At 39.5% G+C, this 26493-nt stretch overlaps 1 protein-coding gene across 1 annotated transcript; it reads left to right on the top strand.

Moving 5' to 3' along the window:
• The first annotated feature begins 21088 nt into the window (after nt 1–21088).
• Nucleotides 21089–22167, top strand: LOC118027244 (olfactory receptor 2W1-like). Its single transcript, XM_035030458.1, has one exon. The coding sequence runs from the start codon at nt 21223–21225 to the stop codon at nt 22165–22167; it is 945 nt and encodes a 314-aa protein (XP_034886349.1). The 5' UTR covers nt 21089–21222.
• The last annotated feature ends 4326 nt before the right edge of the window (nt 22168–26493 follow it).

Below are 26493 nucleotides of genomic sequence, written 5' to 3'. Positions count from 1 at the left end.
CGTGTGATTTTCCTGTGTCTAAATTGGCTTCTGACTTGAATTACATATTCACAAGTATCTGGAGAATGATTAAGTGAATGAAAAGTTTAATAAATATACACAAAAATGTTCTTATTCTACAGAATATGGCAAATGTTCATTAGGTAATGAATATAGGAGCAACATCTTCAGGCTTTTAACATTCAGGACATTTGCAACACCTGAAACCTAGAAGAAGGGAAATAGTATAGTTCTTCATTCACCTGCATAATACTATAGAATCCTTGTAAGTGTATATCTGGACATGAGAAAAACAGGAGGAATAAAATAAAAAGTTTCTCATTATCTCACAACCTAGAAATAATGACTGCTAATGTTTTAGTTGATTTCTTTTTAAATCATTCCCTTCCATACTATTGGGTCACACTGAGTAGCTGATTTATTTCTCCCAATGTATGCATTCACATCAGATAAATCACTCCCAAGGGAGAAAAACTTGGCTCCTAGAGGAGTGGAAAAATCTCAGCTAGTACAGTGATTGGTGGCCTTAGAAAGAGCCCCTGTACGTTAACAGACACACCAAGTAACTGTAATGTGAAAATGTCATTGGGAGGAAGATGCTGACAATGACAAGACTGGAAAAACAATGTCCTGGTGTTATAGCACGTGCCTGTCCCTGCCTGCACAGATGACAGAGATCTCCTGTGAGACAAAATGATGGATGAGGGAACATGCCCAGGCTCTAGCACCTGAGGAAAGCATGAACGGTCTTCTAGGCAAGTGACTGACACCTTGGATCCAAGGATGGCCTCAATCAGGTTCAAAACCTGGAGATTCCCTGGAATAACATTTAAAAGTTTTATAACACAAAGTATTATTGTGAGTTTGGGGAAAGAGACATTTCACTCTTTCCTGGTTATATTAGTTATCTGCTGCCACATAAATACTTACTTTAATATTCTCAGCTCACAGTGATTATTAGTGACCTTCCTAAGAGCCACTGTGCATGAAGAGACATGTAGTATAACTGTGATGTGAAAATGTCATCAGTAGGGAGATACTGAAAATGACAAGATTAGAAAAACAATATCTCAGTGTTATATCACTTGTTTGTCCCTGTTGCAATGATGACTGTGGCCTCCCCCAGCCTCCCTGGGGCCAAACTGACTCATGGGGCACACATACCCAGGGTCTAGCACCTGAGAAAGGCATGAATGGTTTTCTAGGTTAGTGACTGACACCTTGGACCCAATGATCACCTCAGTTAATCAGGTTAAAATAACGGTGACTCCCTGGCATACTATAAAAAAAGGTTGATAACACAATGTACTACTATCAGGAATTGTAGGAAATAGACACCTTAGTCATTCCTGGTTGTAGTAGTTATGTGCTGCCACATAAACATTTTTTAAAGATACAAGCAGGAATACTACAAATAACAGACATAGGTTGAAAATCCCTTCCCCACAATTCTGAATCTAAACAGGGTGGAAAACTGAAAATGTTCATAACTCTGTTGGCAGTAAACCTATCCTAAACAGATGTAAGGATATTTCTGCTATTTGCTTTCAGTTCAGTTTCAGGTTAAACAAAGGCAGCTCAGTGTTAAAAGAAAACAATTCCTTTGTAAGAGAGGATAATATTAGCTATTTGTCATTTGTCAAAAACAGCAGATGCTTCCCAAGGAGGACACTCATTACTATCACTGATTTATAAAACCATAGATTTTCTTTGGAGTTGAGGACCAAGAGAAATTAGACACTGTTATAGGACGCAGTGGTGGCATAAAGGGAAATACAAAGAATAATTTTCACTTATTTTTATCTAAGATTTTATTTTACCTTTTTTTAATGGACAATTTTAAGTACACACATTTATAGTAGCCATGGGAAACCATGGGTCACATTTTATGTTCTTCTTAGCCAATGGAAACATCAAAAAGTTTCTGTCCTTTGTATCATTGTATCTTGCTGGTAAGAAATGTTCCATGAACTCTGAGTATAATATGGCCTATTGCTTTTCTTTATTACCATTATTTTCCTTATGTGTCAGCCCCCAATTTCATGTTACCAGAATGTCCAGTGTCTCCATTTTGGGCTTCCCTTCCTCATGAAAGATCTCCAAACTTCAAATTCCAAATGTAAGTGCCAACCAGTATAAGTGCAAACCAGTATAGGCCATGTATTAAGTGCCCTGCCAGCATTTCTACTTCATGCCACAGATGCCATGGTGCCTACTGGAGGGTAATGTCACAGATGCCGTGGTGCCTATCGGAGGGTAATGTCACAGATGCCACAGGTGCCACAGGAACTGCTGGGGGGTGCTTGCCCTTCAGGTATAAGCCCTCATCATCCCCATCATAATGAGGACCAGTATCCCAGGTCCCTGCTCCAACTTCAGTGCACCTTCAAAGGAGGCACACTCCCCTCCCCGCTTTTGCATGACTGTTGGGTCCCTATGAGCCCTGCGTTCGGTCTCTGAGTTGGCTGATACCACAACATGATAAAGGCCTACAAGATGAACCCAAACCTAATACCACACTCAATGATCTATGTCCATCCGTACCACTTCTATTCAACACAATACTTGAACTTTTAGCCAGAACAATTAGGCAAGAAAAACAATAAAGGCATCCAAATCAGAAAGGAAGAAATAAAATCATCTGTATATGCAGATGACATATCATATATAAAAAATCCTAAAGAATCCACCAAAAAACTTAGAACATCTGAACAAATTGTGTAGAGTTGCAGGATTAAAAATCAATATAAAAAATACATCATAGTTAAGATGGCAGAGGAGTGGGGGACCCAAATTTTGCCTGGTGCCTGGTATTCAGCTAGAATTATCAAATCATTCTTAACACTTGTGAAATCAGTTGGAGATCTGAGAAAAGAATGGCTAGAATTCTACAAATAGAAAAGCGACCACTTTTTGCAAGGTAGTAGGTGCAGAGATGTGAATCCAAGGGAATATAGCAGAGGATATCTCATGGGGAAGAGCCTGCTTAAGGAGGCTACAGCAAAGTATCATAATTGGCAGAGTGTAAAATCAGAACTTTTAGAAGTCTGCTACAGTGGGGAACATCCCTGCTTAAAGCTGCTCAGGTGGCAAAGTGGAGTGGAATCCCAGTGGGACATCGTGGTCTCAGGATTCTCAGGGTCACAAAAAGAATGGGACTGCCTGAGTGTGGCAGGGAAGCCAGTTGAACACATCGAATCTAGGCACTGGCTTTCTGCTCCGTGTTGCCATAAACTGCAAACCACTACATAGTTACATGACCACTCTCTGGGCAGGGGCCCAGCAAAAGGCAGAAGCACAGTGAGACCCCTCCACCTCTTTCCCCTAGGAGGAATGGCATGGGTTCATGCCACAGAAGTCCATAAGGTTTAGAGACTCAAAACTGGGTTGTAGACAAATGGATAAAGAAGATGTGGTCCATATATACAATGGAATATTACTCAGCCCTCAGAAAGGATGAATACCCAACTTTTACATCAACATAGATGGAACTGGAGGAGATTATGTTAAGTGAAATAAGTCAAGTAGAGAAAGTCAATTATCATATGGTTTCACTTATTTGAACATAAGGAATAGCATGGAGGACATTAGGAGAAGGGAAAAATGAAGGGGGGGAAATCAGAGGGGGAGATGAACCATGAGAGACTATGGACTCTGAGAAACAAACAGGATTTTAGAGGGGAGGGGGGTTGGGGGGATGTGTTAGCCCAGTGATGGGTTTAAGGAAGGCATGTACTGCATGGAGCACTGGGTGTTATACACAATGAATCATGGAACACTATGTCAAAAACTAATGATGTACTGTAGGGTGACTAACATAATAAAAAAATAAAATAAAATAACTGGGTTTTGTGCCTGAGATAAAAATGCTAGATCACAGGCTAGATGAACACAGAGTTCAGAAGGAAACCAGGGAGACAAGAGCTATTGACTGCTTTTCTGTGAGGTCTCATTGAAGAGTGGGAAGCATGAACTTTCAGCTCCAGGGTGAGAGAGCAGGGCACTGCCATTTTCATCACCCCCATCAGTACTGAAAGCATTCATGGAGTAAAACAGTACCACATGGTACAATCTGGAGCCACTCACACTGAGCCCTGTCACCTGGCAAGGGACAAACAATTTAGCCCGGTAAAGACACCTGAGAATCAGTGCAATAGACTGCTACCCCAGAAGACCAGCAGGAACAACCAACTAGCACCAAGTTCACCAATCATAGAGAACTGCAAAACTTCAGCTTTGGGGAAAACAGTATATAGCATTCATGGGGTCTTTTTAAATTATTATTCTGTAGTCTCTCAGTTTTATTTCTTTCACCTATTTCCTTATATCTCATTTTATCAATTCTTTTTTTAATTTTTATTTTTATATATATGTTATATATATGTCATATATATTTTTTTTATTTTGGGTTTCCTTTCATTGTCATTTTTTTATTATTATTTAAGTTCAATTAGCCAACATATAGTAGTACATTGTTAGTTTCAGAGGTAGAGGTCAGTGAATCATCAGTTGCATATAACCCCCAGTGCTGATCACACCACATGCCCTCCTTAATGTCCATCACCCAGTCACCCCATCCCCCCCTCCCCTCCAGCAACCCTCAGTTTGTTTCCTATGGTTAAGAGTCTCTCAGGGGAGGGGGGGGTTGGTGCCTGGGTAGCGCAGTCGTTTAAGCATCTGCCTTCAGCTCAGGTCATGATATCAAGTCCCACGCTAGGCTCCCTGCTCAGTGGGGAGCCACCTTCTCCCTCTCCTCCCCACTCATGCCCTCTCTTGCTATTTCTGTCATATCTCTGTCTCTCTCACACAATAAAAAAAAATCTTTTAAAAAGAAGTCTTTCGTGATTTTTCTTCCTCTCTGATGATTTCCCATTCAGTTTTCCCTCCCTTACGCTATGATCCTCTGCTGTTTCTTATATTCCACATAAGTGAAACCATATGATGATTGTCTGTCTCTGATTGACATTTCGCTCAGCTTAATACCCTCCAGTTCCATTCATATCCATGTAAATGGTAAGATTTCATCCTTCCTGATGGCTGAGTAATATTCCATTGTATATATACACCACATCTTCTCTATCCATTCATCTGTTGATGGATATCTTGGCTCTTTCCACAGTTTGACTATTATATACATTGCTACTATAAACATTGGGGTGCAGGTACCCCTTTGGAAGACTACATTTGTATCTTTGGGATAAATACCTAGTAATGAAATTGCTGGGTCATAGGGTAGCTCTATTTTTAACGTCTTGAGGAACCTCCATACTGTTTTCCAGGGTAGCTGTACCAGCTTCCATTCCCACCTACAGTGTAGGTAATATTTGTTGTTTCACCAATATCTGTTGTTTCTTGACTTGTTAATTTTAGACTTTCTGACTGGCATGAGGTGGTATCTCATTGTGGTTTTGATTTGCATTTCCCTGATGCCAAGTGATGTTGAGCAAAAGATTCCACCAAAAATTTGGTAGAACTGATAAATAGAGTAACACTGTAGGATACAACATCAAACTAAAGAAATCTATTGCATTTCTATGTACCAAAATGAAGCAGCAGAAATAAAAGTCAAGGAATTGATCCCATTTACTGTACATAAGAAAACCATAAGGGAGTTAGGAATAAACCTAACTAAAGAGTAAATGATCTGTACTCTGAAAAACTATACACTTATGAAAGAAATTGAAGATGACACAAAGAAACGGATAAACATTCCATGCTCATGGATTGGAAGAACACATACTGTTAAAAGGTCTATACTACCATAAGCCATCCACACATTTAATGCAATCCCTGTCAAAATACCACCAGAATTTTACACAGAGCAAGAACAAACAATCCTAAAATTTGTATGTAATCACTAAAGACCCCAAACAGCCAGAGCAATCTTGAAAAAGAAAAGAAAAGAAAATCACAATTCTGGACTTCAAACCACATTACAGAGCTATGGAGATCAAGACAGTGTGGTACTGGCACAAAAACAGACACATAGATCAATATAACAGAATAGAAACCCAGAAATGAACCAACAACTCTATGGTTAACTAATCTTTGTAAGGCAGGAAAGAATAACCAATAGAAAAAAAGACAGTCTCTTCAACAAACGGTGTTGGGAAAATTGGACAGCCACATGCAGAAGAATGAAACTGGACGACTTTCTTACACCATATACAAAAAATAAATTCAAACTGGGTGAAAGACATAAATCTGAGACATGAATCCATAAAAATCCTAGAGAACACAGGCAACAATCTCTTTGACCTCAGCTGCAGCAACTTCTTACTAAACTATTGGGACTTCATCAAGACAAAATGCCTCAGCACAACAAAGGAAATAACAAAACTTAAAAGGCAACCTACCAAATGGGAGAAGATATTGCAACTGTCTTGCCAGATAAAGGGCTAATATCCAAAATCTATAAAGAACTTATCAAACTCAACACCCAAAAACCAAAAAATCCGCTCAAGAAATGGGCAGAAGACATGAACACACTTCTCCAAAGAAGACATTCTGATGGCTAACAGAAACATGAAAAGATTCTCAACATCACTCAGCATCAGGGAAATATGAATCAAAACCACAATGAGATACCACCTCTCACCAGTCAGAATGGCTAAAATTAACAAGTCAGGAAACAACAGATCTTTGGTGAGGATGTGAAGAAAGGGGAACCCCTTACACTGTTAGTGGGAAACCAAACTGGTACAGCCACTCTAGAAAACAGTATGGAGGTTCGTCAAAAAGTTAAAAATAGAACTACCCTACCACCAAGCAGTTGCACCACTGGGTATTCGTCCAAAGGATACAAAAATAGTGACTTGACTGGGCATATGCACTCCCATGTTTATAGCAGCAATGTACATAGTAGCCAAAATATGGAAAGAGCCCAGATATCCATCAGCAGATGAATGGATAAAGAAGATGTGGTGTGTATAAATACAATGGAATATTACTCAGCCATAAAAAAGAATGAAATCTTGCCATTTGCAACAATGTGGATGGAACTAGAGGGTATTATGCTAAGTGAAATAAATCAGAGAAAGACAAATACCATATATTTCACTCATATGCACATAGAGGAAGGGAAGGAAAATTAAATAAGATGAAAACATTGAGGAAGTCAAATCATAAGAGACTCTTAATCTAGGAACAAACAGAGGTGTTGGAGGGGAGGTGGGGGGTGATGGGGTAACTGGGTGATGGGCATTAAGGCGGGCACTTGATGTAATGAGCACTGGGTATTATATGCAAGTAATCAATCACTAAATTCTACCCCTTTAACTTGAAATTAAATAAAATCTAAGAAATAAAAAAGGAAAAAATAAAAATGGACATAGGATTTCATAGTCCAGAGTTGGTTAAAATTGAGACAGCACAGAAGTGGACTGTTACTGAATCTGAGGTTTGGCCCTGCTACCATTTCATTCTTCTTGAAAACACACCTACCCACATTGCTCAACTTAAGAAATAAAGCACAATATCATCAATACAGTAAAAGCATCCCATTTACTCCTGCACAATTACAGTCTCTCTTCTCAGAGGTGATCACAATTATGAATTTTATTTTATCTTTATTGTTCTTTACATTTTATTACATAGTAATATATCCTAACATAAAATGAAATAAGATGTACGTATTTAAACTTGAAGTATACGGCATTATATGTATTTTTCTGCAGCTAGTGTTTTCAAGTCCTGTTAAGAATAATTATGGGGGGAGGAGCAAGATGGCAGAGGAGTAGGACACCTGGATTTCCTCTGGTCCCAGGAATTCAGCTGGATAGGGATCAAACCATTCTAAACACCTACGAACTCAACGGGAGATCGAAGAAAAGAATAGCAACCACTCTCTCAACAGAAGAGCGACCACTTTCTGGAAGAGTCATATTCTATCCCTTCATAGTAGTTAACCTTATTTTTGGTATATATATATAAGTTGTTCTCTCTTTAAAATTTTGGGATACAGTTTCTTCTAACAGATCAAAATATACCCTAATCTCTAGTGTATGGCTTTGTTCTAGTCTCCTGCCTGATCACATTCTTTCCCTTTTTTTTTTTTAAATCCTCTTCTTTCTTTTTTCAACCAACTTCTTATCTTATCAATTCCTTTTATAAAATATTTTATAATTTTAATCTTTATAGTCATATTCCATCCCTTCAACATATTAACCCTTACTTTTGTACATACATAAGTTTTTCCTTCTTTAAAATTTTGGGAGGCACTTTCTTCTAACAGACCAAAATACGCCCAAAATCTAGTGTGTGGCACTGATCTATGCACCAGCCTGATCATATTTGATCATATTCTGTTTTTGTTTGTTTGTTTGTTTTTATCTTTTTCTTTTTTCTTTCTTTCTTTTCCCCCGGTTTCAGGTCTTTCCTGATTTGTTCAGTGTATATTTTCTGGGGACATTGTTACCCTGTTAGCATTTTGTTCTCTCATTCATCTATTCTCCTCTGGACAAAATGACAAGACGGAAAACAAACACCTCAAAAAAAAGAACAAGAGGTAGTACCGACTCCCAGGGACCTACTCAATATGGACATTAGTAAGATGTCGGAACTAGAGTTCAGAATGATGATTTTAAAGATACTAGCTGGGCTTGAAAAAAGCATGGAAGATACTAGAGAAACCCTTTCTGGAGAAATAAAAGAACTAAAATCTAACCAAGTCAAAATCAAAAAGGCTATTAATGAGGTGCAATCAAAAATGGAGGCTCTAACTGCTAGGATAAATGAGGCAGAAGAGAGAATCACTGATAATAGAAGACCAAATGATGGAAAATAAAGAAGCTGAGAAAAAGAGAGATAAACAACTACTGGATCACGAGGGCAGAATTCGAGAGATAAGTGATACCATAAGATGAAACAACATTAGAATAATTGGGATCCCAGAAGAAGAAGAAAGAGAGAGAGGGGCAGAAGGTATATTGGAGCAAATTATAGCAGAGAACTTCCCTAATTTGAGGAAGGATACAGGTATCAAAATCCAGGAGGCACAGAGAACCCCTCTCAAAATCAATAAAAATAGGTCAACACCCCGACATCTAATAGTAAAACTTACGAGTCTCAGACACAAAGAGAAAATCCTGAAAGCAGCTCAGGACCAGAGATCTATAACCTAGAATGGTAGAAACATTAGATTGGCAACATACCTACCCACAGAGACCTGGCAGACCAGAAAGAACTGGCATGATATATTCAGAGCACTAAATGAGAAAAATATGCAACCAAGAATATTGTATCCAGCCAGGCTGTCATTGAAAATAGAAGGAGAGATAAAAAGCTTCCAGGACGGAAGGGGGGGAAAGACGGTGGAGGAGTAGGGGACCCTATTTCAACTGGTCCCCGGAATTGAGCTGGATATCTACCAGACCACTCTGAGCACCCACAAAACCAGCCTGACATGTAAGAAGATCTGGATCTCTACAAACAGAATATCGCAAGTGGTTGGTTTTGAGGTACGAAGTGGGGAGCCGTGATTCCGTGGGCAGATATTGGAGGATAAATGGAGGCGGGAGGGAGCCTGGCTGTGGGGATCCTACACCACCGGTGAGTGACAGCCTTGCACGCCGTGGGGGACAGGGCACAGACTTGCAGACTGGTAGCAGCAGGGAAAGGACTTTAGGGCAGCCCCGGGGGTGAAACCCAGAGTGGCGGGGTTGCGCATGCGCGAACTGGGAGCGGCTGGCAGTTTTAGAAGCACAAAGGGCAGAGACGCACTCCAACATGGAGGCAGGACTAGGGGCACTGTGGAGGGGCGCACAACCCAGGACGCTGCAATTTATAGCAGCGGGGACAGAAACGGAGAGAGTGTGGCCTGGAGAGCTCACTGAAGAACTGACTGCGATCTCTCTGCTCTGAGGCAGAGGGTTGGAAACGGTCTCTTCTGCTCTGACTCGCGGAAGAGAAGCGGAAAGCTGCCAGGGAAAGGCGCCAGAGAACAAAAGCCCAAAAACTGATTCCCACTGAGCCCATCCCACACCACAGGGGCACAGGGCAACTTTGCCCAAACAGGGTTGCCTGAGTAACAGCGCAGCAGGCCCCTCCCAGAAGACAGGCTGGGAAAACAAGAGGCCAGCAACCCTAAGGTCCCAAGAAAACAGGTGCATCTTGCTTGGGTTCTGGCCAATAATTTGGACTCCATACATTCCCTCAAACACCCATCAACAGAATAACTAGGAGGAGGAGCCCCAAAATAGAAAAGACTCAGAGATTATGACTTATGCTGCAGATTTACAAATGGATGCAGATAAAACCAAGATGTCGGAGATGGAATCCAGGCTAGCAATTGTGAAGACAATGGCTAGAATGGAGAAATCAATTAATGGCAAAATGGAGTCTCTAAGGGCAGAAATAAAAGGGGAATTGGCAGAACTTAAAAATGCTATCAATGAGATCCAACCCAATCTAGATAATCTAACAGCTAGGGTAACTGAGGAAGAAGAGAGAATGAGCAACCTGGAAGACAATATAATAGATAAAAAGGGAAAAGAGGAGGCCAGGGAAAAACAACTCAGAATCCATGAAAATAGAATCAGAGAAATAAGTGACACCATGAAGCGTTCCAATGTCAGAATAATTGGAATCCCGGAGGGAGTGGAGAGAGAGAGAGGACTAGAAGATGTATTTGAGCAAATCGTAGCTGAGAACTTCCCTAATCTGGGGAATGAAACAAACATTCGAGTCCTAGAGGCAGAGAGGACCCCTCCCAAGATCAAGGAAAACAGGCCAACACCCTGGCATGTAATAGTAAAACTTGCAAATCTTAGAACCAAGGAAACCATCTTAAGGGCAGTTAGGGGGAAGAGATTCCTTACGTACAGAGGGAGGAACATCAGAATAATGTCAGACCTATCAACAAAGACCTGGCAAGCCAGAAAGGCCTGGCAAGACATATTCAGGGTACTAAATGAGAAGAACATGCAGCCAAGAGTACTTTATCTGGCAAGGCTTTCATTTAGAATGGATGGAGAGATGCAGAGCTTCCACGACTGGCAGAAACTGAAAGAATATGTGACCACTAAGCTGGCCTGCAAGAAATATTAAGCGGGGTTCTATAAAAGGAGAAAAACTCCAAGAGTGATATACAACAGAAATTTACAGAGACAAACTATAAAAACAATGTCTTCACAGGCAACATGATGACAATTAATTCATATCTTTCAATAATCACTCTCAACGTGAATGGCCTAAACGCTCCCATAAAACGGCACAGGGATTGGATAAAAAGACAGGATTGGATAAAAAGACAGGACCCATCCATATGCTGTCTACAAGAGACTCATTTTGAACCTAAAGATACATCCAGACTGAAAGTGAAGGGATAGAGATCCATCTTCCATGCCAGCGGACCTCAAAAGAAAGCTGGGGTAGCAATTCTTATATCAGACAAATTAGATTTCAAACTAAAGTATGTAATAAGAGACACAGAAGGACACTATATCATTCTTAAAGGGTCTATGCAACGAGAAGATCTAACAATTGTAAATATCTACGCCCCCAACATGGGAGCAGCCATCTACATAAGCCAACTGTTAACCAAAATAAATAGTCATATTGATAACAATACATTAATTGTAGAGACCTCAATATTCCACTCTCAGCAATGGACAGATCATCTAAGCAGAAAATCAACAATGAAACAAGAGCTTTGAATGATACACTGGACCAGATGGACCTCATAGATATTTAAAGAAAATTCCACCCTAAAACAACAGAATACTCATTCTTCTCGAGCGCACATGGAACTTTCTCCAGAATAGACCATATACTGGGTCACAAATCAGGTCTCAACCGATACCAAAAGATTGAGATTATTCCCTGCATATTCTCAAACCACAGTGCTCTAAAACTGGAACTCAATCACAAGAAAAAAATTTGGCAGAAATTCAAACACTTGGAAACTAAAGACCACTCTGCTCAAGAATGTTTGAGTCAACCAGGAAATCAAAGAAGAACTTAAACAATTCATGGAAATCAATGAGAACGAAAACACATCGGTCCAAAACCTATGGGATACTGCAAAGGCGGTCCTAAGGGGGAAATACATAGCCATCCAAGCCTCACTCAAAAAATAGAAAAACCCCAAATTCACCAACTAACTTTACACCTTAAAGAACTAGAGAAAAAGCAACAAACGATGCCTAAGCCACGCATTAGAAGAGAAATAATTAAGATTAGAGCAGAGACCAATGAATTAGAAACCAGAAACACAGTAGATCAGATCAACAAAACTAGAAGTTGGTTCTTTGAAAGAATTAATAAGATCGATAAACCACTGGCGAGACTTATCCAAAAGAAAAGAGAAAGGACCCAAATTAATAAAATTATGAATGAAAGGGGAGAGATCATGACTAACACCAAGGAAATAGAAACAATTATTAGAAATTATTATCAACAATTCTATGCCAATAAACTGAGCAATCTGGATGAAATGGAGGCCTTCCTGGAAACCTATAAGCTGCCAAGACTGAAACAGGAAGAAATTGACAACCTAAATAGGCCAATAACCAGTAATGAGATTGAAGCAGTGATCAAAAACCTCCCCAAAAACAAGAGTCCAGGGCCTGATGGATTCCCTGGGGAATTCTACCAAACATTCAAAGAAGAAATAATACCTATTCTACTGAAGCTGTTTCAAAAAACAGAAACAGAAGGAAAACTTCCAAACTCATTCTATGAGGCCAGCATTACCTTAATCCCCAAACCAGGCAAAGACCCCCTCAAAAAGGAGAATTTCAGAGAATTTCAACACCATTCACAAAGATATCCCTGATGAATGTGGATTCCAAAATCCTCAACAAAATCCTAGCTAATAGGATCCAACAATACATTAAAAGGATCATCCACCACGACCAAGCGAGATTTATCCCCAGGATGCAAGGGTGGTTCAACATTCGCCAATCAATCAATGTGATAGAACACATTAATAAGAGGAGGGAGAAGAACCATATGGTCCTCTCAATTGATGCAGAGAAAGCATTTGACAAAATACAACATCCTTTCCTGACTAAAACTCTCCAGAGTATAGGGATAGAGGGAACATTCCGCAAGTTCATAAAATCCATCTATGAAAAACCCACAGCGAATATCATCCTCAATGGGGAAAAGCTGAGAGCCTTTCCCTTAAGATCAGGAACAAGAAAAAGATGCCCACTCTCACCACTATTGTTCAACTTAGTACTAGAAATCCTAGCAATAGCAATCAGATGACAAAAAGAAATAAAAGGTATTCAAGTTGGCAAAGAAGAAGTCAAACTCTCTCTTTTCGCAGATGACATGATACTTTATGTGGAAAACCCAAAAGACTCCACCCCCAAATTACTAGAATTCATACAGCAATTCAGTAATGTGGCAGGATACAAAATCAATGCACAGAAATCAGTTGCTTTCTTATACACTAACAATGCAACTGTAGAAAGGAAATTAGAGAGACGATTCCATTTACAATAGCACCAAAAAACGTAACATACCTCGGAATAAACCTAACCAAAGAGGTAAAGGATCTATGCTCTAGGAACTACAAAACACTCATGAAAGAAATTGAAGAAGACACAAAAAGATGGAACAACATTCCATGCTCATGGATAGGAAGAATATACTTTGTTAAAATGTCTATGCTACCCAGAGCAATCTATACCTTCAATGCCATCCTGATCAAAATTCCAATGACATTTTTCAAAGTGCTGGTACAAACAATCCTAAAATTTGTATGGAATCAGAGAGGCCCCGAATCGCCAAGGAAATGTTGAAACAGAAAAACAAAGCTGGGGGCATCACATTGCCCAATTTCAAGTTATATTACAAATGTGTGATCACCACGACAGCATGGTACTGGCACAAAAACAGACATATAGACCAATGGAACAGAATAGAGAACCCAGATATGGACCCTAACTCTATGGTCAAATAATCTTTGACAAAGCAGGAAAAACCATGCAATGGAAAAAAGACAGTCTCTTCAATAAATGGTGCTGGGAAAATTGGACAGCCACATGCAGAAGAATGAAACTCGACCATTCTCTAACACCATTCACAAAGATAAACTCAAAGTGGATGAAAGACCTCAATGTGAGACAGGAATCCATCCAAATCCTAGAGGAGAACATAGGCAGTAACCTCTTTGACATCGCCCACAGCAACTTCTTTCAAGATACATCTCCAAAAGCTAGTGAAACAAAAGCAAAAATGAACTTTTGGGACTTCATCAAGGTAAAAACCTTCTGCACAGCAAAGGAAACTGTCAACAAAACAAAGAGGCAACCCACAGAATGGGAGAAGATATTTGCAAATGACACTACAGACAAAGGGCTGGTATCCAAGATCTACAAAGAACTTCTCAAACTCAACACCCAAAAAACAAATAATCAAATCAAAAAGTGGGCAGAAGAGATGAAAAGACACTTCTCTGAAGAAGACAAATGGCTAACAGACACATGAAAAAATGTTCATCATCATTAGCCATCAGGGAAATCCAAATCAAAACCACACTGAGATACCACCTAACACCAGTTAGAATGGCAAAAATGGACAGGGAAAGAAACATCAAATGTTGGAGAGGTTGTGGAGAAAGGGGAACCCTCTTACACTGTTGGGGGGAATGCAAGTTGGTACAGCCACTTTGGAAAACAGTGTGGAGGTGCCTCAAAAATTTAAAAATAGAGCTACCCTATGACCCAGCAATTGCACTCCTGGGTATTTACTCCAAAGACACAGATGTAGTGAAAGGAAGGGCCATATGCACCCAAATGTTCACAGCAGCAATGTCTGCAATAGCCAAACTGTGGAAAGAGCCAAGATGCCCTTCAACAGATGAATGGATAAAGAAGATGTGGTCCATATATACAATGGAATATTACTCAGCCATCAGAAAGGATGAATACCCAACTTTTACATCAACATGGATGGGACTGGAGGAGATTATGTTAAGTGAAATAAGTCAAGTAGAGAAAGTCAATTATCATATGGTTTCACTTATTTGTGGAACATAAGGAATAGCATGGAGGACATTAGGAGAAGGAAGGGAAAAATGGGGGTGGGGGGAATTGGAGGGAGAGATGAACCATGAGAGACTATGGACTCTGAGAAACAAACAGGGTTTTAGAGGGGAGGGGGGAGGGGGGATTGGTTAGCCCGGTGATGGGTACTATGGAGGGCAGGTACTGCATGGAGCACTGGGTGTTATAGGAAAGCAATGGATTGTGGATCACCACATCAAAAACCAGTGATGTATTGTATGGTGACTAACATAACATAATAAAATTTTAAAAATAAATAAATAAATAAAAATTTTTTAAAAAGAAACAACTATGGAAAAAAATAATACTATATTGCATATTTGAAAGTTGCTCAGGGAGTAGTCTTTTTTTAAGATTTTATTTAATTATTTGAGAGCAAGTGAAAGAGTGAGAGAGAGAGCACATGAGCAGGGGAAGCGGCAGAGAGAGAGGGAGAAGCAACTCCCCGCTGAGCAGAGAGCCTAACGTGGGGCTCGATCCCAGGACTCTGGGATCATGACCTGAGCTGAAGGCAGACGCTTAACTGACTAAGCCACCCAGGCACCCCTAGAGAAGGATTTCTTAAAGACCAATTAAAAGATTCTTCCATGTTTCAATTTACAAATTCTGATGACCAAGAGACATATTTTTTAAAGTAAAAAGTCAAACAACTGTTAAAAGCAATTATAAAGAACCCTATAAATTAAGAAGAAAAAAGCAGAAGCAATGCCAAAGAACAATTGTCAGAATCTACAAACAGGTTTTTCATAGAAAGACAATTGTACATAGCAGTAGGTATATGAAAATGTAGTCAATCTCATTAGTTATTAGGGAAATGAAAATCAAGGCCACAACTAGATAGCATTTATAGTTTTTTGGTTGACAGTGACTTAAAAGTCCACAACACCAGGCACAGGAGAAAATGTAGATTAATGGAATAATTTATGCAAGACTAGCAAAGGATAAATTGATAGAACCACTTTGGGGGAAAATGCCTTCTAAAGCTTGCTTATCCCATAACCAGCAATTCCTGTCCTAGGCATACACACAAAAGACCTTCCTGCATACAGGACCCAAGAGACATAAAAAAAAATTGTTCATCCTAATGCCTTTCATATAAGCCAAGAACTGTAATCAGAAAGTGAAGACACAAAATAATTGTAATATGGAATATTATACAGTAGTGGAAATAAATGAACCACACCAACACAAAATATATTGGCTCATCTCACTGAGAAAATGTTAAGTGAAAAAAGGAAAGTCCCAAAAGCACATATAAGATGTGATACCTTTTGTGAAGTTCAAATAAACTAATCTTTAAAATACATGCCATTTAGACATTGACATATGTATGTGAGTGGGTTGATATACAAATCATATTCTAATGCAAGTGTGTGATGAACACAAAATTCAAGATCACCCTGGGGGTCAGGCAGGAACAAGAGAGAGTGTAAAGGCATAGAGGTAGCTGTAGTCTGGTAGCAAGATCCCAGTTCCGGAGTTGAGTGGTAGCTACAATATGTTCATGGTACTATTTTTAACTCACTGAAGACAGAACAATGATGATATGGCTCATGACCCACATGTTTATGATTATTTACATGTTTATGATTAATTTTTTTAAAACATTTTCTTTCCTACAAACACAACACCTAGATAATTGCCTACTATTGTCCAATGTGATTGATGTCACACTCACTCAAAAAAAAAGTTCAATTAAATGTGTTAATTTTGATAGATATGGTTTACATTATATTTTCAATCTTCAATAGTAATTTCATACATAAATAAATTCATCTCTGAAATTAATTTCCATGGAGGAAATCTAAAAGGAAAAATAAAGAAAAAAGGAACAGGTGAAACCCAATGTCTTAAGGGAAACTTTCCTAAAATAGTTGTTTGGATAACCCTCCGACCATGGTCTAAGATCTGTTAATCACCTCTGGGGGGCACCAGTCCCCAGGTCTACACCACAATAACCTTTAGATTCCTACAAAAACACTTCCTGGAGCACACGTAGACCAGCAGAGGGCTCTCCTGGTTTAATTGGGCAGAGATACACCTACAAATGGGTCCAACAGGTACACAAAAGACTACAAATATCCCATCAAAAATACATTCAACAAACCAAATTCATCAAATTTTCCACCAGTCCCACAAATAGTTTTTCTCCAACATCCACATTAAAGAATTCACTGAATCTTAGTTCAGCTGTTGCATTTCAATGTAAACGTGATTGTGGTGTTAGTACAAGACAGTGGGGGCTAATCAGTATTTCATGGACTCAGTAACTTGCCAAAGAAGAATCCTTCTGATTACCCGTGAAAGGAAGGTTCATCGTCATGGGAACATGGGTACCTTTGGACTATGTAAGAACACGGCAGCTGTGAATTCTTCCCTCCTGAAACGTAAATATGTTCTAATATTCTTTCTAGTTTTCTCTCTACATCATTCTGTACATTTAAATTATGTTTAAATATGTTTGCTTCTATTCTCTTACATTTCACTAAACAAAGGAACGTTAGAAACTGAAGTCCAGGGGCGAATGGGTAGGTCAGTTGGTTAAGCATCTGCCTTTGATTCAGGTCATGATCCAGGGTCCTGGGATCCAGCCCTGCGTTGAGCTTCCCTGCTCAGTGGGGAGCGTGCTCCTCCCTCTCCCTCTTCCCCTCCCCCTGCTCATGCTTTCCTCAAGCTCTCTCTCTCTCTCTCTCTCTCTCACTCCCTCTCTCTAATAAATAAAATCTTTAAAAAAGAAAAAACTGAAATCCATACCATGCTATGCTATTAGAAACTGAAGTCCATACCATGAAAAATGAAAACCTGTTTCAGTGGAAATATCCAAGCCTCTTTTTTAACATCCATTTCTTCAGCTTGCATTCTCTCCTTTTTAATATCATGTTCACTTGTATATTAAAATTATAAAAATAGCTATAAATTGAGACCCAAGGCTTAAACCAACGTGGAAATGTTTATAAGCATAAAGGAAAAGTCCTATATTTGGATTCACAATATTAAATTACATAATGTGTAATTTCAGGTTTGACATATCTGATAAGGATTCCTGGGGCCTTATGTGACCCAAAGCTTAAACTGAGCCAGTAATGTTTTTAACCTGCGAAACCTAGCTAACATATATTTTAGAAACTGTACATGCAATATGGATGCTCATGGTCTTCTTCAGCTGTACAGCATACCTAGAGTACGTGCTCACTTCCCAACTCACTAATTGAAGGCATTCAATAAACCAGGTGAGTCCAATTGATACCAACCAAAGAAGCATGGTAATTAAACATCGTACAGTGTTAGGAAGAGCCGACCACCATCAAGCACTTAATATGGGAACATAAACCTCAGAGCATATAGGATAGTCGGTTCTAATATTGAAGGAAACTCAAAAGACATATAAACAATTTTTTTTTAAGATTTTATTTATTTATTTGACAGAGAGAACACAAGCAAGGGGAGTGGGAGAGGGAGAAGCAGGCTTCCCGCTGAGCAGGGAGCCCGATGCAGGGCTCGATCCCAGGACTCTGGGATCACGACCTGAGCTGAAGGCAGACGCTTAACAACTGAGCCACCCAGACAGCCCTGACGTATAGACAGTCTTTAATGAGCCAAACTAAACAATATTGTCTAGAGATGCATATTTTGGTAATCAAGCTATTAAAATACAAGGAGGTGATTACTGTAAACATCAGGACAGTGGATACTTTGGGGAAAGGGAAAGGTAATGAATGATTGGGATGCGGCACAAAGAAGCTCCTGGGGTGCTTGCCAAGGTTCTATTTCCTGACCTGCCTGTTAGTTACAAGAAATTCACCTTAACTCATCAAACTTTCGCTTTTCTCTGTATCTATGTTTTGTTGTATAATAAAACTGTTCTTTTAATGAAGTCATGTTGAATTGACTTATTCCATGATTAAAGGACAGCTATGAGACTCTGAAAACAGGAGTTGTGTGAACATTCTGTGGGAGAGCTCTTTCCTAGGGCAGAAGTCTGGATCATGCTTTCTGAGTCTATTTCAACTCTAAAATTCTATGGCCTTTTAATCCCCAATCTATCCCACCTTAAGTGGGCAAAGAACCCCTGTGCATTTTGTAATCAAGGTGTTAGGAGCCAAGTCCTCTGTCCTCTCCTGCCTCTGGGTTTATCAGTTCAGATTGTACATCATGTGTGTGGGCACTCTTGTGTACATGAGTGTCTGTGCATTTAAAAAGTTATGCAAACGTAAATTTTAAGCATTCCAAGTTTAGTTCTAGCCTATCATGGTAAAATCACCAGTGTGAAAAACGAAGAGAACAGGGGTAAATAGAATAATAATAATTTGTGGGTAGATGAATACAATTTTCAATTTTGAGAATTTGATACAAACCGAGCACGGTTCCTAGTGTTTTCACAAATACTAACCCACACCACCTCCCTTTGAAGAATATTATTATCTTCACTGAACATATAGAGAACCTGGTGTACCAACAGGTTACATAACTGCCCAAGCACATATTACCTCCGAGTAGTGAAGCTGGGATTTGACACCAAGATCTGAGTCCAGAATCTGTGCACTTAAGCATTATGCCAAAGATGACATTCGCCACATAAAAACTTCACACTCAAATTAAATTTCCATGTTGTATTGAGAAAAACTATACCCCTATCTCATACCACTTGGTAATAACAGTTCCTTTTCATGATTAAACATTTTCATGTTCTAACTAAACTGCCTGTAACAATCATATACTGTAGGTAATTTAATTTACCTTACTTTACTCTAACTGCAGCAAATAAATTTTTTAGTCCTTGTCCCCAAACACTATGAATACAAAGTACCCTAGGTCTGAAGTTCATGGTCAGAAATTATATGCATAAAACATTCATAAACCAAAAAATAAAAACTAAAAAATTATAAATAATTCAATCATTAAACATTCCATTGATTTAATGATATGCTAACATATTCAAAAATAGTGAAATTTATGTTTTCTTAATCCCTTTTCTGTAATCTTTCAGAATTGAAATGAGGCTTTACCTATAGAGTTCCAAAGCAACCAGAGGATTGACTCATGTATTTGGTAAAGGCCATGCAGAAAAACAACTCACTGACTGTTTACTGAGCTGCTTCTTGTTCGAGTTACCTACCTTGCTAATTTTGTTGAATGGTCAGGTGAGTAGGGGCTGACACAGGTGGTTGCTGTGGGTATGTGATAGCCAAATGTTTCTGGAATTAGTTTTTAACTCTGCAACAAGTAAGTAGGTTGTTTATACGGTGTAATAGCAATCATGAAAGGTATTCCAAGAAACACATGGCCTCTGTACATGGAAATGAAGGTTAAAAGGAAAGATGATATTTTCCTGGCACCAAAAAAGGTCACTATAATAGGGAACACCAAAATATACAGGAACAGCCATGTGTGCAATGATGAATAGGAGGGGAGATAAGAGGAGGAGGTTGGTGGTGATGGTGATGACAATGGCTGGAATGAACACATCTAGAAGTGAATATGGAAAGTGATCCTGTTACCAAATGGTGGAGCTTATTCCAAGAAAATGGGTCATTTAATTTTTTATCTCAAACTCCATTTCTTTGACAAGGGAAAAATTTGTCATTATCAAGTGATGCTTATGTCACACATTCAAGAAGGAACAACCCCTCAGAATATATCCCACTCTTCAATTATATCATTAACTACAAGGATTTCTTAATCAAAATACACAGAACCATAGGCATCATGGCAAATTAAGCCCTTTCAATGATTTACAATTCAGTGTGACTGGGTTTACCACATTATTGTTAAAACCACTATGGACTCTGAGAAACAAACAGGGTTTTAGGGGGGAGGCGGGTGGGGGGATGGGTTAGCCCGGTGATGGGCATTAAGGAAGGCACATACTGTGTGGAGCACTGGGTGTTATACGAAAACAATGAACTGTGGAACACTACATCAAAAACTAATGATGTAATGTATTGTGATTAACATAACATAATAAAATAAAGTTAAAAAACAAGTAAATAAATAAAAATAAAACCACTCTGGTTATGCATGAACACAGAGAGGCTTTGGGCACTGAACGCAGGAAAAGTGTTAACAGAGGTGTTCCAAATGAGAAAAAACACACAAATAAGTGAATTTGGGATACTCATGACAAACTACAGAGATTTTTATTTCTACCTGGGGCTGATGCTATTTTGATTGCCATGGTTTGTCTCCTAGACTTTCCTAAGGAGCCATGGACACAAACAATGGAAGTTCCACAACGGATTTCATCCTGCTGGGGTTTTCTGATCAACCCCGATTAGAACGTATCATCTCTGGGGTTGTCTTCATCTTCTATATTGTGACGCTGGTAGGAAACACAACCATCATTCTTGTATCTTACCTAGACACCCAGCTCCATACTCCCATGTATTTCTTCTTATCCAATTTGTCTTTTTTGGACCTCTGCTATGCAACTAGCATTATCCCCCAGATGCTGGTAAATCTGTGGGGTCCAACACGGTCTATTACCTATGGAGGGTGTGTGCTCCAATTCTTCTTTGCCCTTGACCTTGGAGCCACAGAGTGTCTTCTCCTGGCTGTGATGGCCTATGACCGCTATGCTGCTGTCTGTCAACCTCTTCGCTACAGAGTTATAATGCACCCTCAGCTTTGCCAGAAGATGGTGCTCACCGCCTGGTTAGGTGGCCTTGGCAGCGCCTTAACTGTTTGCTCCTTGACTTTGAAGTTACCCAGATGTGGACACCGGGAAGTGGATAATTTCTTGTGTGAGATGCCAGCATTGATCAAGATGGCTTGTGTCTACTCGAAAGTAATTGAGATCACTGTCTTTGCTCTTGGAGTGATATTTCTTCTAGCACCTATATCACTAATTTTCATCTCATATGGAGTTATCACTCAAGCTGTCGTGAGGATCAAGTCAAAGGCAAGGTGGCGTAAGGTCCTTAATACATGTGGTTCCCACCTCACAGTAGTAACTCTGTTTTATGGAACAATCATTTACATGTACATGAAACCACAGAACAGCAGCTCCCAAGATGAAGGCAAGTTCCTCACTCTCTTTTATGCAATCATCACACCCACTCTTAACCCTCTGATCTACACTTTAAGAAACAAAGATGTAAAGAGTGCAGTAAAGAGAATATTACATGTAGAAAAATGGTCAGCAAAATCATGAGTTAGATGGAAGACAGCTAGGAAATAATACTGACCTTTACCAACAGAAGATAAACCAATTCATTTATGCAAAGAGCTTATAATGGGTGTTCACCATGTACCAAGATTTGTTGTGGTGCTAACTTTGTAAATAAGTAGGAAGTAGACAGAAATTACAAGGAGAAAGATACAGACACATAAAGAAGCTTCATACACTTAAAAAGCTTCAAGACTACTCAAGGATTACAGATAACTAAACATATAATTATGAAATGTGGCTAAGTACAATAATAGAGATATGTACAAAGTATTAAGAAAATATTTCACAGGGAAATTTATTTTAATGTAGGATTACCCAGGACACTGATTTCTTCCCACAAGAATTAAAACCTTCATGGGAAATAAAACTCCTTTTCAGGCACCTGATCCTGCCAGCAGGGCCTTTGTGCTGGAGATCAACTACCCACTGATACCCATTCCACATTTGGCTTCTAGTTTTAACTGGACACAGGGCCACAATGTACATATTGCATTTCTGAGCCTGGCATCCACCAACACAATGCCAAGGAAGTAATGTGGGCAACTCCTGGGTTATCTTCACATATGAAGCCATTTGCTCACACCCTTCTTCCCCTCCCCTTCCTCTTAGCTGGAATGTGAATGTGGACGGTACCTAGCTTTACCAAACCCTAAGAGGGAATGGAACAATAACATGGAAACAGATCCACCTCTCCAGCACAGCAATGCCTCCACACTATTACAGGAGAAAAAGGTCCTATATCATTTAAAATTAATTAAGCCACTCCATTTTGGGGTCTCTCTGTTAGCATAGCTTAACTTTTACCCTCCATGGCCTGATAAGGAGTTTGGGCTTTTCCTGTAAGGTAGTGTGCTCCTTGGATCAGAAGCAACAGCATCACCTGGTGCCTTATCAGAAATGGACACCCTTAGGCTCACCTCAGACCTACTGAGCCAACCATCTGAGCATGGACCCAGCAACTAATGTTTTTAACAAACACTAGAGGTAATCAGGCTAAAGTTTGACAACCACTGTTACAGAGAATAGGGAGATGTTGAGTCTCTATAAAGAAAATTAAAATGGTCTTGTGGATTTTAATTAATTTCTTCCTATACATGTGTGAAAGGAGGTGAGTAAGAGTTTCTCAAGTCTCTTAGATAAGAGAAATGAAGGAAATGAGGAGTTTCACCTAAGTGAAATCAATATAAAATGTTATTATTTAGAGAATGGAAGAGAGGCAAGATGGCAGAAGAGTAGGGGACCTCATTTCATCTGGCCCCTTGAATTTAGCTAGATATCTATCAAATCAATCTGAACATCTATGAATTAATCCTGAGATGTAAGAAAATAATTGCTGCAATCCCAAAAATAGAAAAGCGACCACTTTTTGTAAGATAGGAGGTGAGGAGAAGTGAATCTGAGGGGATATACCAGAAGATAAACCCTGGGGGAGGGAGCCTCCATAAGCCAGCTGCCAGAAAGTGATATAGCAGTGGAGTACAAAATCAGAACTTTTGGAGGTCTGCTCCAGTGAGAGATGTCCCTGCATGAAAGGTGCTCAGGTGACAAAGCAGGGCAGAATCCTAGGTGGGATAGTGCGGCCTCAGGATCCCCTGTGTCACAGAAAGAACAGGCATGCCTGAGTGCAGCAGAGTTCCAAAGCATTGGAATGGTGAAATGGCTATAATCAGCAAGCTCCAGGAGTGGGCTCTCAGCTCAGTGTTGCACTGAACTGCCTACCACGGCCCAACTGGGCTACTGCTCTCAGAGCAGGGGCCCAGCAAGCAACAGAACCAAGGCAAGTCCCCCCTCACTCCCCCAGGAGGATCAGTGTGGGTGCGCACCACAGGAGTCTACAGAGTTTGGTGCACACAAAAGTGAAGACCACTTTTCCCTGAGGGTTTACCTAAGGGAGGAGGCCACAGACTTTCAGCTTTGGGGCTGGATATTGGGGTGCCAACATTGTAATCTTCATACTCTAAAGCACTGTGGAAAGCCTTCAGGGAACAAAAGGCACACAGAGCAACCAGAGCAGCTTACACTGAGCCCAGCCCCCCGGCAAGGGGTGGTGAAACTCCACCCAGGCAAAGACACCTGAGAATCAGCACAGAAGGTCCACCCCCCAGAAGCTGGAACATCAGGCGAATACCAAGTTTATGGAGCACACAGAACTGCAAAACACCAGCACTAGGGGAAAATAGTATATAGAATTCAAGGTTTTTTCTCATGATTCCTTTATCTTTCAGTTTAAAATTTTCATTTTTTTCTTTTTTTTTTTTCCTTTTCAACTAGTTTTGTATTTTCTCAACTCTTTGTGGGTCTTTTTTAAACTTTCACTTTTATATTTCCATTTTATAGATATGTTCTTCATTTTTGGCTTCCTTTAACTGTATTCAATTTTATTTTTGTATATACATAAGTTTTTCTTTCTTTACAATTTTGGGTTTTAGGGTCTTCTAACAAACAGACCAAAATATATCCAGGACCAAGTGGATCACCCTGTTTTGTCGACCTGGGAGATTATAGTCTCTCTATTTTCTCTTTTTTTTTTTTTCTTTCCTTTTTTGGTTTCTGACCTACTAGGATTTGTCTAGTGTGTATTTCACTTGGAGAGTGGGTGATACTGTTGATTTTGTTCTCTCATTCATCCATTCTTCTCTGGACACAATGACTAGGAGGAGTTCACAACAAAAGAAAGAACCAGAGGTATTACTCTCTGGCAAGGATCTCATCAATATAGATATAAGCAAAATGTCAGAGCTGGAATTTAAGATAACAATTATTAAGTTTCTAGCTGGGCTTGAAAAAACCATAAAAGACTCTAGAGAATCTCGTAGTGCAGAAATAAAATCTAATCAGGCTGAAATTCAAAATTCTTTAACTGAGATGCAGTCCGAATGGATGCCCTAACAGCTAGGGTAAATGAGGCAGAAGAGAGAGTCAGTGACATAGAAGACAAGAAGATGGAAAGGAATGAAGCTGAGGAACAGAGAGAAAAACAACTAATGGACCATGAGGCAAGGCTTTGAGAAATCAGTGATACCATAAGGTGAAATGATATTAGAATTATTGGGGTCACAGAGGAAGAAGAAAGATACACAGAGAGAGAAAGCGGACAAAAGGTATATTTGAGCAAATCACACCTGAGAACTTCCTAATCTGGGGAAGGAAATAGGCATTCAAGTCCAAGAGGTAGAGAGAACCCCCTCAAAATCAATAAAAACATATCAATACCCTATATACCATAGTGAAGCTTGCAAATTTCAGACACAATGAGAAAACGCTGAAAGCAGCTTGCTACAAAATGTCCTTATGTACAGAGGTAGGAACATTAGGCTGGCAGCAGACATATCCAAAGAGACCTAGCAGGCCAGAAAGGGCTGGCATGACATATTCAGAGCACTAAGTAAGAAAAACATGCAGCCAAGAATACTTTATCCAGAAAGGCTGTCATTCAGAATAAAAGGAGAGATAAACAGCTTCCAGGACAAACAGAAACTAAAAGAATATGTGACTACTAAACCAGCCCTACAAGAAATATTAAAGGGGATCCCCTAAGCAAAGAGGAACAGAGACAATATACAGTAACACTTTACAGATAATACAATGGCACTAAATTCAGATCTTTCAATAGTTACTCTGAATGTAAATGGGCTAAAACAAAAGACACAGGGTATCAGATTGGATAAAAAAGCAAGTCTCAGCCATATGCTGTCTAAAAGAGACTCGTTTTAGACCTAAAGTCACCTCCAGATTGAAAGCGAGGGGATGGAGAACAATTTATCATGCCAGTGGAACACAAAAGAAAGCTGGGGGGGCAATCCTTATATCAAACAAATTAGATTTTAAACCAAAGACCATAGTAAGGGATGAAAAGGGACATTATATCATAATAAAAAGGTCTATCCAACAAGAAGATCTCACAATTATAGATATTTATGCTCCTAAACTGGGAGCAGCCAATTATGTAAACCAATAAAAAACAAAAAGAAACACATTGATAGTAATACAATAATAGTAGGGGATTTCAACACCCCACTCACAGCAATGGACAAGTCATCTAAGCAGATCAACAAGGAAACAAGGGCTTTGAATGACACACTGGACCAGATGGACTTCACAGATATACCCAGAGTGTTCCATCGTAAAGCAACAGAATACATATTCTTCTCAAGTGTACATGGAACATTCTCTAGAACAGACCACATATGGGGTCATAAATCAGGTCTCAACTGGTATAAAAAGATTGGGATTATTCCCTGCATATTTTCAGATCACAGTGCTTTGACACTTGAACAAAATCGCAAGAGTAAATTAGGAAGGATCACA

This window comes from Mirounga leonina, unplaced genomic scaffold, assembly GCF_011800145.1.
Source record: "Mirounga leonina isolate KUSES-001 unplaced genomic scaffold, KU_Mleo_1.0 Mir_366, whole genome shotgun sequence".
Taxonomy (NCBI): Eukaryota; Metazoa; Chordata; class Mammalia; order Carnivora; family Phocidae; genus Mirounga; species Mirounga leonina.
Note: the sequence above shows the minus strand (reverse complement) of the source record. Positions and strands in the feature narration are given on the sequence as shown.

Excerpts from the sequence above, each read along its gene's own strand:
- LOC118027244 (XM_035030458.1), top strand. The coding sequence starts at position 21,223 with ATGGACACAAACAATGGAAGTTCCACAACGGATTTCATCCTGCTGGGG.